The sequence below is a fragment of the Sinocyclocheilus grahami genome, unplaced genomic scaffold (genome assembly GCF_001515645.1).
Source record: "Sinocyclocheilus grahami isolate Dianchi unplaced genomic scaffold, SAMN03320097.WGS_v1.1 scaffold126.1, whole genome shotgun sequence".
Lineage (NCBI taxonomy): Eukaryota > Metazoa > Chordata > Actinopteri > Cypriniformes > Cyprinidae > Sinocyclocheilus > Sinocyclocheilus grahami.
This window is the reverse complement of record NW_015505305.1, coordinates 1,517,321-1,531,647: the sequence shown is the minus strand read 5'-3', so window position 1 is coordinate 1,531,647 and position 14,327 is coordinate 1,517,321. Positions and strand designations below refer to the sequence as shown.

At 37.2% G+C, this 14,327-nt stretch overlaps 2 protein-coding genes across 4 annotated transcripts in view; one reads left to right on the top strand and one right to left on the bottom strand.

Annotated features, from left to right (window-relative positions):
- The window catches only part of LOC107590213 (mitochondrial fission regulator 1-like), a 5,299-nt gene extending 1,642 nt beyond the window's left edge, over nucleotides 1-3,657 (bottom strand). For both annotated transcript variants that reach the window (XM_016278869.1, XM_016278870.1), the window contains exons 1-4: nucleotides 3,260-3,657; nucleotides 3,081-3,182; nucleotides 2,034-2,158; nucleotides 1,727-1,953 (exon numbers count right to left, since the gene is read on the bottom strand). In XM_016278869.1, coding sequence (XP_016134355.1) covers nucleotides 1,727-1,953; nucleotides 2,034-2,158; nucleotides 3,081-3,182; nucleotides 3,260-3,295 — 490 coding nt within the window. In that variant the 5' untranslated portion in view covers nucleotides 3,296-3,657. The remainder of the gene's footprint in view (nucleotides 1-1,726; nucleotides 1,954-2,033; nucleotides 2,159-3,080; nucleotides 3,183-3,259) is intronic.
- A 796-nt stretch (nucleotides 3,658-4,453) lies between these two features.
- On the top strand, nucleotides 4,454-13,645 carry LOC107590214 (armadillo repeat-containing protein 1-like). Of its 2 annotated transcripts, none has more exons than XM_016278871.1 (7): nucleotides 4,454-4,693; nucleotides 5,451-5,659; nucleotides 6,818-6,909; nucleotides 10,086-10,275; nucleotides 10,376-10,492; nucleotides 10,756-10,830; nucleotides 12,641-13,645. In XM_016278871.1, exons 2-7 carry the CDS (start codon nucleotides 5,498-5,500, stop codon nucleotides 12,830-12,832), a joined length of 828 nt encoding a protein of 275 aa, XP_016134357.1. In that variant the 5' UTR covers nucleotides 4,454-4,693; nucleotides 5,451-5,497; the 3' UTR covers nucleotides 12,833-13,645. The 2 variants fall into 2 exon arrangements, with proteins under 2 accessions (XP_016134357.1, XP_016134358.1); XM_016278872.1 differs by having other exon boundaries at nucleotides 4,454-4,734.
- Nucleotides 13,646-14,327: the final 682 nt, after the last annotated feature.

Genomic DNA, 14,327 nt, shown 5'->3' with positions numbered 1-14,327 from the left:
CTTTCTTAACCGTGGCTTGTGGACAGCAAACACATATTCATCACTGTGTCTGTCACGAGACTCTGTTCCCCTTTTGGGCTCTGTCTTTACATTTATTTTGAAAGATGAAGCTCACGATTATGGTAAGGGGCGTTACATTTCCGACGAGTGCTTGCGGTGTTCGGCCAATCACAATGCACTTGGTCAGCTGGCCAATCAGAGCAGACTGCGCTTGTCGGAAGGAGGGACTTTGTAGAAAACTAAGCGTTTGAGAGAGGCAGGGCATAGAGGACCTACAATAATGTACAGTATTTGAAAAATAATGTGTTTTTTTGAACATTAAAGCATGTCAACATATTCTGTTACACCAAATACACAAAATAATGATCTTTAAAAAAAAGCATCATATGACCCCTTTAAAACTATTTTTTTTGTTCATTGAAATAAAGCTGAGAAAATCAGAAAATATGAAACACATCTAACAGGGTTTCTGCAGGTTTTGTGAAGGTAAATTTAAGGCCTTTTTAAGACCAACTAAAGACAATATATTCCATAAATTGAAAGGGACACAAAGAAATCAATCACAATGAAGTGAGTATAATTAAAACAAGAACAAATATCTGCCTACAGGGTCAGAAACATTACCTTTTCAAAGGGAAAACAAGTTTATTTTTCTTACCCATTGACAGACATTTGTTATTGTTTCAAGCACAAACCCACTTAATTTTGTTACATTTCTCAGAAAACAAGAATTTATATCTTCATTTTGCATCTCAAGTAAATGTAGCTTGATTCAAGGAAGTTAAGATTTTCTACTGGAAAACAAAAAAGCATGCAACATTTAATGCCATGACTTTATAAATGTAAGACTTTCTTCTCTGATTTAAGACCGTTTCTAACTACAAATTAAAATGTAAACTACAAATATAAAAATAAAAGCTACTTCAAAATACTAATAAATACTGAAATAGTATATACTAATAATACTAAAGTAGCACTGCAACTAACCTGTGGATTGAGTGCTGTGCTCCTGTGCCTGAACGATCTGTGCGATTTGCGCTCTGAGTTTGGCCAGCTCAGTCTCCAGAGCACTGATTTTCTGAATGGCTTCATCGTTGATGATCGTCTGACTCTGTGGCGCAGGTTCAGCCTGGTGCACGCTGGGTAATGACCGCCGACGTCTCAGGGGTCTGCGCTGCTGGGTACGGAAAAACAACCCAGAATCTGTCTCAAACCTGCAGGACATACAGATACATACTTATTCCATAAATTGAAAGGGACACAAAGAAATCAATCACAATGAAGTGAGTATAATTAAAACAAGAACAAATATCTGCCTACAGGGTCAGAAACATTACCTTTTCAAAGTGAAAACGAGTTTAATTTTCTTACCCATTGACAGACATTTGTTATTGTTTCAAGCACAAACCCACTTAATTTTGTTACATTTCTCAGAAAACAAGAATTTATATCTTCATTTTGCATCTCAAGTAAATGTATCTTGATTCAAGGAAGTTAAGATTTTCTACTGGAAAACAAAAAAGATTAAGATATTCTTTTTTTTGCAATGCATGCAACATTTAATGCCATGACTTTATAAATGTAAGACTTTCTTCTCTGATTTAAGACCGTTTCTAACTACAAATTAAAATGTAAACTACAAATATAAAAATAAAAGCTACTTCAAAATACTAATAAATACTGAAATAGTATATACTAATAATACTAAAGTAGCACTGCAACTAACCTGTGGATTGAGTGCTGTGCTCCTGTGCCTGAACGATCTGTGCGATTTGCGCTCTGAGTTTGGCCAGCTCAGTCTCCAGAGCACTGATTTTCTGAATGGCTTCATCGTTGATGATCGTCTGACTCTGTGGCGCAGGTTCAGCCTGGTGCACGCTGGGTAATGACCGCCGACGTCTCAGGGGTCTGCGCTGCTGGGTACGGAAAAACAACCCAGAATCTGTCTCAAACCTGCAGGACATACAGATACATACATGATAATTACGACATTCAAATTTCTGCTTTCTAAATCAATTTAGAAATATTTTCACCTGTTTCTGCCAGCGCCATCGCTCTCTTCTCTGTCCATCCAGCCCACATCAGCGAGTGTGACCACAAGTCCATTTGGCCCATTTGAACTGTTGAGGAAACTCGCTCCTGCAGTGAATGGATGAAGCTACACGACCCAAAGACAGTTTAAAGGACAGTTAATAATTACAACACCTGTTCAGGGCACTTTACAAGTCTCACAACAACGACAAACAAACCCTCACAGACACTCAAGCACTCAAACAATGTGAGAACTAGCCTACAACAGCAGAACAAGTGCCAAATGTTTTTACAGCCACGGCAAAGAAAACAGCACCAGGGAAACCAGTTTAGACATCTCCTAGCGATTAATGAAGCAATTAGAACATTACAATGTCATTTAGCTCCTTTATCAAGAGGAAATCAATATTAAAGCCAGTATTTTACTAAAAAAATAAGCACTTCAAAACTTTTTTAAAGAGCTCTTGGCCTAAATTTTTCAGCAATGATCCAGAGAACTGACCTAGAGCAGACATTCTGCATTCCTGACATACAGGACAGCTGGAAGGAAGGGCAGAGAAGAGAGAAACAGAGACAGTAATAAAAGTTTCAAGGTCAGTTTAATGTCATCATACTTTTGTTTTAAAGGTTAGATGGTAGGAAAAGGCTAGATTAGATATTGTGAGCTGAAACCTGTCCCAGATTCATGATTGTTTATTGTCAGCACACTGATGGAATCAAAACAGTACAGGACAGAAATATGATAATATGGGAGAGATGAAAAATGAAAGGCCAAAGATGGAGGGTGTTAAAGGTTTTGAGATGTAAAAATGTAATAAAGATAGAAAACACTGATAATAATGGAATGAAAATGAATGAAGACTACCTGAAAATACTAAAATAGAGAATATAATACTGCAGATATTTAAAAACATAACAGGCACTCCAAATACAAATGTGCACAAAATAGGTTGTAAAGATTATTGTCTATTGAAATAATTACAAACATTTTGAGATATTCTTTTATTTATATGTTTTGACATTTGAATGAACAAAAACTGACATATTACCTGAAAATGGACACGAGGGCAGGGCGCTAAGGGAAGATTTGTGGCAATTCTTCTGACAATACTTCTGGATGACCCATAAGACTTTGACGATGATCCAAAAGCCTAAGAGAGACATAAAGATGAACATTCTTCCAATCATTAATAGCGCGAACTGTACAATATAATTCTGTATATCCTACCAGGTCCATTTCTATCCGTCTATGATTTGCACTCATCTTGTAACTTCAAATTTTTTTCTTCATTTGCCAGAAAAGACTGAGGTACTAAACATCTTTCTAGTAGTTTCTTCGTAAAGCACATGAGTTTGTGTCGCTAATAGATACCGCAAACAGAGGACTAACTTTACCACAAAGGTTAAAGGCGCTAAAACCCAAGCGTTATTGTTATTGTTTTTGTGTGTGTGTGTGTGTGTGTGTGTGTTATATTAAAGGCGCTCTTAGTTGTTTACAAAAGTTGTCGCGATTTCTAATAGTAAACTAGTAAACTGCAGTGTTACAGACTAGTATGATCCTGGCAATGCTAATGCTATCCAGCTGTTACCTGTATTTTCCCATAGACTGTACTGTAGGGAAAGAAGGGCGGGACTCAACAGTATTGGCCAATAGAGTTCAAGGGTGGTCGGTGGTTCTAGGAGCACGGAGTCAACCACTGGTTTGGAGTGGTGGATTGACAATACAACTGGCCAATCATAAGCGAGTTATGACTGGCACGAGGCATGCGAATGGATTTGCTGTATTTCAGTAAGTGGTGCTTGGTTGACTGTGACCGGTTTAAAAAGAAGACAATTTTATGTTATTAATTTAAAAAAAGAAGAAGAAAAAAAAAGATTGGTGAAACATTGGTTATTTGGAAATCATTTAAAATGTTTACTTAAATAAAATCGTATCAAACCTGTTTATATTTATTTATTTTTGCCTCACCCTTCTATTGTTTTATGTATTGTACTGGCTGACTATAAACAATGCACATTGAGAAATTGTAATACACGTTTCCCCTGTTTGTCCAGATATCACTGACATTACATATCAGAACTAGACTATTTTTATCTACTAGTCTACATTTTAAAGGTGAAATACGATTGTTTTATGTTTCTGTTCTGCCTTCGAAATTCCCTTTGTTTTGTCGTGTATTTCAAAGCGATTATTTATTTTAGTATTGCCCCAATATAAATAAAATATACGAATAGTATTTTTACTTGCTTCCTTGGTCCTGATGCTTTCTTTGTATTAAAAAAAAAACAATAACAAAAGCCAAATAAATAAATACTTTAGTAAGTTTTGGGTCGGAGTTGAAACAATTCTATAATTTGCTTCATATTGTCTCTTAGTAAAACCCTTTCTAATTGGTCGAGAACGCATGGCGTCATAGTCCACATCCTCCAATCAGTCTGTCTAAATCCAGGAAGTGTTGTAAAGGGTGCTAAAAAACTCCGCAGATAGTGGGCAAATATGCCTGACCAGAACAGCTGTCATAAAGATTTTTAACCATATTCACTGTCGTCATTACACAAGTTACATCCAATTGCGTATCCATCAGCACTTCATTTGTCGGCGGGTTTGATCCTTTGACTGGACAGGATCATCTGAAGAGGGGTCGTCCTGGGCGTGTTTGCTGTAAGGTTATGCGTGGACAACAGTGCCACAACACACACAAGGTTAACAAGATAAATACCATGCACATCCGAATCAAATACACTGATAATACATTGATTATTATGTTTTGGATTCATATAGCTGTATATTTATATGCGTCCTGATAGAAATAGATTCCGCCTTTCTCTTTCTGCGTGCTGGTATTGTTTTTGTTCTTGTTCTTGTTCATAGAAAGACATTCATATCCACACGTATTGATGTATGGAGACTAAATATGACTGAGAAATCAGCGCCAAATGTTTGCTTTTACATGCAGTTTTATGACTCGTATGAGAATTCAGATTGCCATTGTCTTGTGATGCGGTGTTAATGTTAGCCGGTTAGCACAGGGCCCGTTTAAAGGCCACGTTATGCTATGTTGTGCTATGCGAATCAGACATGACCATCATGGGTCATTCAGTCCACTATGAATGAAAGCCAATAATAAGTCCTGTGTATAGAGATCATATGTAAATCATTGCGAAAGGACGTCAGACAATAAATCTCAGATTTGTGTTCTTTTTTGTTTAGATAATACAGTTACAAAAAATTGATAATGTATATCAAAAAAATAATAAAAATACCAGAGGTTGAGCAGACAGAAACTTTTTATCATTTATGTAATTCAGTTTATACCAGCTTTTATGTTGTTTTTTTATGATAAACCTGTGCTTTCTGTCATTGACAGCATGTTCCACAGTATCAGAAGTAATCCCGTTCTGATTTTATTCCCCCTCAGCTAAGATCTGTGTATTTTATGTGCATGGCCCTTGGTGTGGGAGCACCATGAGTGGGGAGCCTGATGCCTTGGCTGTGGTGAATCAGCTGAGGGACTTAGCTGCTGACCCCCTCAACAGACGAGCTATTGTCGAAGATCAAGGCTGCTTGTCAGGCCTCATTCTCTTCTTCGACCACCCCAATCCACAAGTCGTCTACTCTGCGCTATTGGTAAGATTCTGTTTGTGAAACTTTTGCAGATGGTCTTTCTTTCTATGGTTTACTGCCATGTTAGATTAGTGGTAGTTAAGGGTTCAAATTAGGAGTCTTTATGAACTTAGAGATAGATGATGACGATAGTGTTCCAGTAAGAACATTTATTATAATAATCATATGGCGATATTCTCAAACAAACAGTAATGTTTTGATAGCTAAAATGTTTACATTTTTCTGGGAAATCTTATAAGTGGTATATTTATAGTTTACTGTAAACGATTTCTGCTTCAACTTCAATTCAGATATCTCAGTATAAAGCGTAATAGACAGCATTTACAACTTTAGAATTTCCCTGCTATAATGTCAAGTTATTGAATTACACCTCCAAACATTTTTACGTTTTCCAAGTTGTTATATTTGATATTAAAATAATTTCAAATATTATTTATAATGATATTATTGTTTCAAACAAATAGATTTGATATAAATAATAATTATTATTACTATTAATCTCATACTTTGATACAATTTCTTAGACATCAAGGGATGCATATCAACCAATCAGATCAAGCAAGGCCAATCCAGACTTGTCACATGACTGCCACCTGCTATACTTGTAACTAATAAGCATTTTATATATTATTATAATGATTATTTAATTGTTGGTATTATTTATTATTTTATTATTATTATACTTTTATTTGTTTGATATCAAGGCATTTGTATCAACCAATCAGATCACTCATTGCCCACCCAGCTGTCCTTAGACACATCACATGACTGCCACCTGCTGTCAGGTATTGTCACAATGCTTAGCCTAACTTCTATAGGAATGACTTAGTGTATAACCCAAAATATTTAATGTCATAATGCTTAACTCTAAGCCCAGGTTTAAATTAAATTTCGAACCCCAGAATTTCAGTGTGCCCTCTAAGTTTTGGGCCCCACTTTGTTTTATCTCTTTCAGAAGGACATCACACCCGTGGAGACATTTGGACAATAATGGAATAACACATTTATTTTATACACACACACACACACACACACACACACAGTAACTCTGACCCAAGTAGTTCTTGGTGTTCTGTTAACGGATTTGTTATCACAGCGGTGCCTGGCGGTTTGCCTCTGTAATGGCCCTGTGTGACCCTTCATGGCTTTGTGTCCTTCCAGGCGGTGCGCTACCTGGCAGAATGCCGTGCCAACAGGGAGAAGATGAAGGACGAGCTGGGAATGATGCTGAGCCTGCAGAACGTCATGCAGAAGTAAGTCGCTCCCATCACGCTGCCACAAAACATGAAGGCAACACGAGCTCGCTTTGCACTTTCCTGCAGAAAACCCTCATCCTGCTGCTTTAGTTGAAGTGAATGTGTGTGGTGGGCAGATTTAAAGCGCATGAGAAAGGTCGTCCTGTCATAAGCAGATTTGTCTGTTTTGACACTAAACGGGAGTGATGATGCAAGCTTGCTGTTGAAGCATAATGCGAACTGTCAAGCAACCTGATGTAGTGCATGATTGCATTTGTTAATGTCCAGCAGAGGTCAGTCCAAGACACCAGATAGAATATCATACCGCTATAGACATTGAGGAGTTCATGTTCAGTGGCCATGTTCAGAATATTGGTCAATCAATATGGATTTTTCATATTTCTTATACATTTACCTGGCAAAAAGGAAAAATGAATCATAACTTAGGGCTTAGCAGTAAAGATGGTATGAGAGCCAGTGTGAGAGTTTAGTTTTTTGTTTGTTTGTTTGAAGAAGGTAATACTTTTATTCAATAAAGATGCATTAAAATGTTTAAAAGTGACAGTAAAGACATTTTTAATGTTACACATTTGTTTCATAGAATGCTGTTCCTTTAAACTTTCTATTCATCAAAGATTCCACAAAATAATTAATTAAGCAACTGTTTTCAATGTTAATAATAATAATAATAGTTTCTTCCATACCAAATCAGCATATTAGAATGACAAAATTAAAATTCAACTTTCCATCATTGGATTAAATGTATATAAAAAAATGTAATATGCAAAAATGTTTTTTTTTGTTTTTTTTTGAAGTATTACTATTTCTATTGCATTTTTGGTCAAATAAATGCAAGCTTGGTGGGCATAAGAGACTTATTTTAAAAGATTACTGACCCCAAACATTTGAATGATATTGTAAATATCACAAAATATGATATGAGCTGGCTAATGTAGATTTTGTTGAAACTGAGTATTGGCACCATTTTCTAGTAAAATTGTTTATATATTTATAGATGTCATATATCTACATTATTGCTGTTTCATTAAAAACTATCAAATTATTGAATAAATGTGTTGTTTATATAATAATAATAATTTTAATAACAACAGTTTGTTACATAACAATATTAATAATAAAGTAGTATTATTTTATATAACAATAAACCAATAATAATAATATTTAACTTTTTATGACATTTTTTTTTGTGATGGAGCAAATAGTGCCAAAGCAAATCTGATTTACTGCAGAAAAAAAACCTTATTGTTGAGCTCTCTTTTTTGTGCATTAGAAAGCATGAAACTCAGGGTTTCTTTTACCTCATATGTCAAACAGCACTGCAGATGCCAACTGATTCTTTAAATATTCATACAACTGCATGTTTTTGACACCCCCATGGCTAAGTATAGAGGCGCAGGATCCATGTATGCGTGTATATTCTCTGCAGTTCAGGCTTATTTAGAGTGCGAAAGTCTGCAGGCTTTTAGATGGTGAGTGCCTTCTGTTTACATGGAACCTCACAGACAGAAGTGCCAATGGTTGGCAGAGAGCTGCGTATCCTTCTCTCAGGGCGACTCCCTTCGATTCACCAGTCACTTCAGTTAGCACAGACGCCATCAAGGAGTGCCCTGCAGTTCCACAAGCTGCCCGTCACAATTTCCGGCACAACGATTTTGGGTAGAGGTCGTGTATCGCCCCAGTCTGTGAAATTTTATGGCTAGAGGAAGTGAAAGAATCCTTCATCACCCCTGATGACACTGCAGATCTCAGAAAAAAGCTATGTTAATGCTTGAATTAGGTTTTTTGATGAATGTTCAGCGTTTTCTCACATTGTGTCTTTAATACTAGCTATTGACTGTATAGGTTGATAATTGATATACAACTTCCTTTTGACGGAGGATGTAGATGCCGTCAGCATTCCCTCAGGTGTACATGGGAAGCTTGAGGACTGGCAGCTCAGATATGCCAGCGAGCAGATGTCCGTTCCTGTAACTCTACATGAGTGATGGCAGCGTTGCATCTCCTCTATTAGCGCCTGTAGGGCATATCAAGATCCTGATGTCACGCCTGAGCTCAAATGCTGATGTCAATAATCTGCTGTCTTTTTAAACCCTATTAAACGAACAGGTCACTTGACTATATAGTTAGTGACCAAATAAATGCTCAACGCCCACTCGTCAAGTTTACTTATGAGCCTTTGGAGGCGGGGACAGTGACTGATAAGAGCTGGAGAAAAGTCAGTCTGAAGGAGCTTGAACCAACTAACCTTTAGTACATACAATTATTACATACACGTATACAAATACATACACAGCTATTATTTTCAGAAAGAATTTTCGTAATACATTAAAGAGCTGTGACCCAGTGAAACCAAATATCTATGTATTGTAACACCGTAGACTACAGTTGACTGGATGTTGAAAATGACCAATCAAAGGAAAGGAGACATTAGCCACTGTCCCCGCTTCCAAAGTCTCATAAGTAAACTTGATGAGCGAGTGAGTGTTTGTGTGCATTTGCGAGCACTAGTCACAGTACTGTGTTTTTGGAACCACATGCACTCTCATGAGTGTGTTTTTCGGTGCACAGATAGAGGTGTGTGCGTTCGTGGAGCAGAAATGAGCTCTCGCGAGGATGGTTGGAAAATTTGGCATTTTTAAGACATGATACTGTCTTTATTTTATTTTTTTTATATATAATATAAAAACCGTTTCCTGGCTGGTTTATGCATGTCTTTTTTGTCTCCAATACAGTATTATTAGTGTGCAGTAACAGTATATTTTTTTGCTTTTCTCACTATGATGCATCAATCTCTTCATTTTAAAACTGATTTTAGTTAGGTTCAATATGCATTAGTTTACTTGTGATATTAAACCATATGGAATGCACGACACTAGATAAATCACAATATTGTCTGTGCTAAAGGTTAGTTGGTTCAAACTCCATCAGACTGATTTTTCTCCAGCTCTCATGCCGGCAGATCCCCCCCCATGATCTATGTCATGTCCCCTTGTCTGCTGGAGGGATGACCTTTTCAAATATCAGCACCGACAAGTACTGAAATATACAATACATGATCTTTACATACATGAGCATATTTGCTCAGTTATTTCTTTGTTCATCAACAGTGGCCGTTTTCGTTTGTTTTTTCATCTGTTGTGATTCCTATAGTGATCTGTGATGTGTTTCACTAGGGGCACGTCGCCAGGCGAGACCAAGCTACTAGCTTCTGAGATCTACGAGATCCTGCAGAACTCCAGCAGCGCAGAAGGCGAACAGGCAGAAGCAGCCGCCTCTTGCAGAAAAAAAGCCCAATTTTTCCTGGGCTCAACGAACAAACGGGCCAAAACGGTGGTGCTTCAGATCGACGGGCTTGATGATTCGGTAACTGCAGTCAAACAGCTTGTAATGGAACCCGTTTAATCAGAGCGTATGGAGATATTTGGTATTGCACAATTTGGCACTTTGTCTCTGTTTATGTCAGGCTCGGAGGAGTCTTTGTGAAGAAGCCCTGCTAAAGATCAAAGGTGTCATCAGCTTTACCTTCCAGATGGCTGTGAAGAGATGTGTGGTGAGGATCCGTTCAGACTTGAAGGCCGAGGTGAGTTTACAGTCTAGCTCAATCCATATGACCATCTACAGACTGCGTAAGAATGCCAGTGAAGTGTATTAAAATTTTTTTATAAAATGTATACATTTAAAGTGCCAGGTTTGGACATCTGTGAACATTTGAGTAATGACATATTGAATAATTAAATCCAGTTTGAAAGAAGTGATGCTTAAGAAATGAATCCCACTTAATGGATCAGAGATGCTACTAGAGAATCTATTTCAGCATTCTCATACTGTTTCTTCATTTTTCAGGCGTTGGGAACTGCTATAGCTTCAACCAAAGTCATGAAGGCACAGCATGTAGTGAAGGGGGAAGATGGATCGGATGTGAGTAAATCAAATGAACAGATCTCTGGTCAGAATGCACACAATAAATAGACGGTTGAACAAAGCATGAAAATAGTCATCTACTCACCTTCACATCACTTTTCGAAACTAGACCACTTTTCGAATCTGGACCTTTTTGAATCTTTTTGCTTGGAAATGTCTTTTTTTTTTTTTTTTTTTTTTTTTTTTTTTTTTTTTTTTTTTCCTTTTAAAATTTTTTTCTGCAATCCAGTCAAGTCACGCCACAATTATTTATATAGCACTTTATACTGCTCTAAAGCAAGCAGCTTTATAGTATAAAAAAAACTGCATCGATGACTTTCAATTAGGATTACAGATAATGTGTTCTTGCTTTCACTCATGGACATCTGATCTCGGACTGAACAGAAGAAATGAGCTGGAGAAGATTTCTACGTCAAAAGCAAGAGTTTTTTTGGGTGGAAAGGTTTTTTTTTTTTTTTTTTTTTCTTCTTTTTTTTTTTTTTGCATTCCATGTAAAATCAATGAAATCATTCCAAGTCACTGTTTTCTTGTTATGTGAGGTATTCTTTTGAGTCAGGTGCTGCGTTTAATTTAGTTGGTTGCCTCTACCTGAAGATGTTAGCAGATGCTGTCTGCATCTGTCCTTAGAGCTGAGGGTAATACATTTCGACATGTTGAGGGTGAACCCTGCTACACTCGCCCCATCAGAAGCTTTACTCATTTTCCCCTCGTCACATGATCACTCAGGATGCCCTGAAACCGTGTCAGAGGGTCCTGGAGACACACACATACACACTCTTGCATGCAGATGCAAATAGGCACTGTGTGGTAATTAAACAAAGATGTGTCCTCTCTGGTTGAATTGGAAGGGCAATGTCTACCTGCAGCGGGATAGTGATGACCTCCGGTGGCCTTCATCCCAGAGGTCTTGGACACTGCTTTACTATGCACTTCCTCCTTCAACCAGCAGGTGGCACAATTGATTGAGTAATGGTCTTATTGATAGCACTGTTTTGCATTGAACAGACACAAATGAAAAGCTTTGTTTTAAGAAAAACAGCAATATAGTTAGTAGGGCTGGACTAATATAAGTAAAAATATTATGTCTTATAAATTGATGATACTTAAGATGTATTTGCTTTAAAATAGTAAAAAAAAAAAAATTGGTGTAGAAATTATTTTCCCTCTGAAATTGCTAGTATATTTCACAATTACAAAGAAAGGCAAGTAACACATTGAAGTATATTTTACAGTCTACTGTTAGCATCAATAAGGACAATAATAGTAAAATGTTTTTTTTTTCATGTGCACCAACATTTTTGTTCCAAAAAAGATTATAATTCCCGAATGCCTCATGAGGGCTTCCTTAACCATTTTTGAGTGATGATGCAAAATAAGTAATTGGATTATTGTTATGAACCAGTTCACTGAAATAGACAAAGATCAAAAAATTTACCAATTTTAATTATGGTTAAAGACCCAAATTAATCACCTTTTTTTCTTCTGTGAATGCAACCCTTTTTGAGACCGGAAGTTGGGGCAGAACGTATCTTTCTGTTTTTGTGTGTCTTATTCCACCTAAAAATAATTTTGAATATTAAGTATAAGTAAGTAATTTATATGTATCTGATATATCGCTTAGACTTAATAATTCTTTCATTTTGTATCATAAAGATGGTAAGTTTGTTGTTTTGGCTGCAAATTTATATATTTTTTATTTTGTATAAATATTATATATAATATATAAATAATGGAATTCTGCTTGCAAGCTTAGAAATTATAACAAAATGGGTCATTGTTCCCATTGCTTTCTTTCCCTCCCCTCCAGATTGTAATCCCATTCCAAGGGGACTCGGATGTGGTGGTCGAGCAGAACATAAATTTGCCGGATTATCTGCCTGAGGACGAGAGCCCGTCTCAGGAGCAGCACAAGGCTGTGACACGACTGGGCTCCGTGCAGGATGGCGTGAGCTGGCTGAGCACGGCCGCCAACTTCCTGTCCCGCTCATTTTACTGGTGACCCCACGACTCCCCGCATGCCCCGCCCCTTTACAACCCGCCCTCGACGTGCCAGACTGCCGAGCGCATCCGCAATAAACGTATAACCTTGTTCCAACTATAAAAAAGGCTACAACAGGCGGCTGTAAAGGGTACGCGATCCAACCTGCTCCTGAAACTCACGTTAGCGCTGCATATGCACCTCACGAGACACTAAAACCTGAGAGCAACAGGGAGAAGTTCACAGAAAGCATTTCATGTGTATCTGCTCTCTCTTATTCACCTTTTATGTTTGGTCATAGGAAGGTTTTCAAACGATACGCCCCAGATTCTCCTTGCAGGTTTGTTTCTGTTGAGACTAAATAATGCCTTGGGGGTTTCGCCAGGCGGGTCGTACCTTGAGGTTTTCTAAATTTCTACAAATTTAGGTGCTTTCTGATGTGTTCTAATCCTTCATCTCAGCTTTCTTGTACATTTAAAAAAAAAAATTTGTTTGTTTTTCAATTATTTGATAATCCTAATATTACTTTATTCATCAGCACTTTTCAAAGCATGCATATTTTTTTGAACTGTGTGTGTCTTTGCTATGTAGCTTGTTGATTCATTTTCTCCATTTTAAATCCTCTTTATTTGCTTCGTCTGAACTTCTAAAGCCTTCTGAAGATGTGATTTTTAGGTTTGAAATATGTAGTGATGGTTCACTCTTCCTCACAGAGCTCATTTCACATAAAACATAATTAAAACACCTGCACTGGTTGGTGTGCATTAATAATAATTAACGGTTTAACGCCTCCAGTAAAGGGAAGCCACCAGGAAATAGCTGTTACTATGTGTGTAATGCTAACCTTTTATGTTACAGCATGTGCCAAACACCAGATAACCTTCTTTACACTAGCAAAATATGTTGTAAAATAGCTCTGACCCTTTAGGAATTGATATTAGAAACTTTTTTTTTTTTTTTTGTACCTTTCTTAAACGTCAATGCAGTTTTCCTTTATGCCATGCTGACTATTTATAAATGATTTTTTTTGTGTGGGAGTGTGTGTATTCCTAAATACCATAAATCTGAATGTTTTGTTCAGGGCCTTTCATACACATGGTCATTTTTAATGTGGGTTTTTGCTAGCCAAAAGTATGATCCGGTTTCTGACCGGTTATGTGCCCGTCACCTCTGCATGACCATCACCCCTTGAGATTTCCCTGACCAACTGTGTCTTTTAACAGTTTAGATAATCAACTGACCTCACATATTGCATTCAGGACGTTCAGTCCGCTCAGGGATGTGTGTACGTTGTCCTGCAACTGATGGTCTCATGTACGTCGCAGTTTAACGCCGGTGCGTTCCCAAAAGGAGACCTACACACATCGATATCAAAATGAGTTAAACCAGTATATGTCCTTTCCTAAATGTACCTTTTGTTTTATTTTTCACCTTATGCTGGAAAACTTGGGTTGTCGTAAGGTATCAGTGTTTGCACCCTTTTGCATTTTTCCTCATAATCAGCAATGCTTTCAGA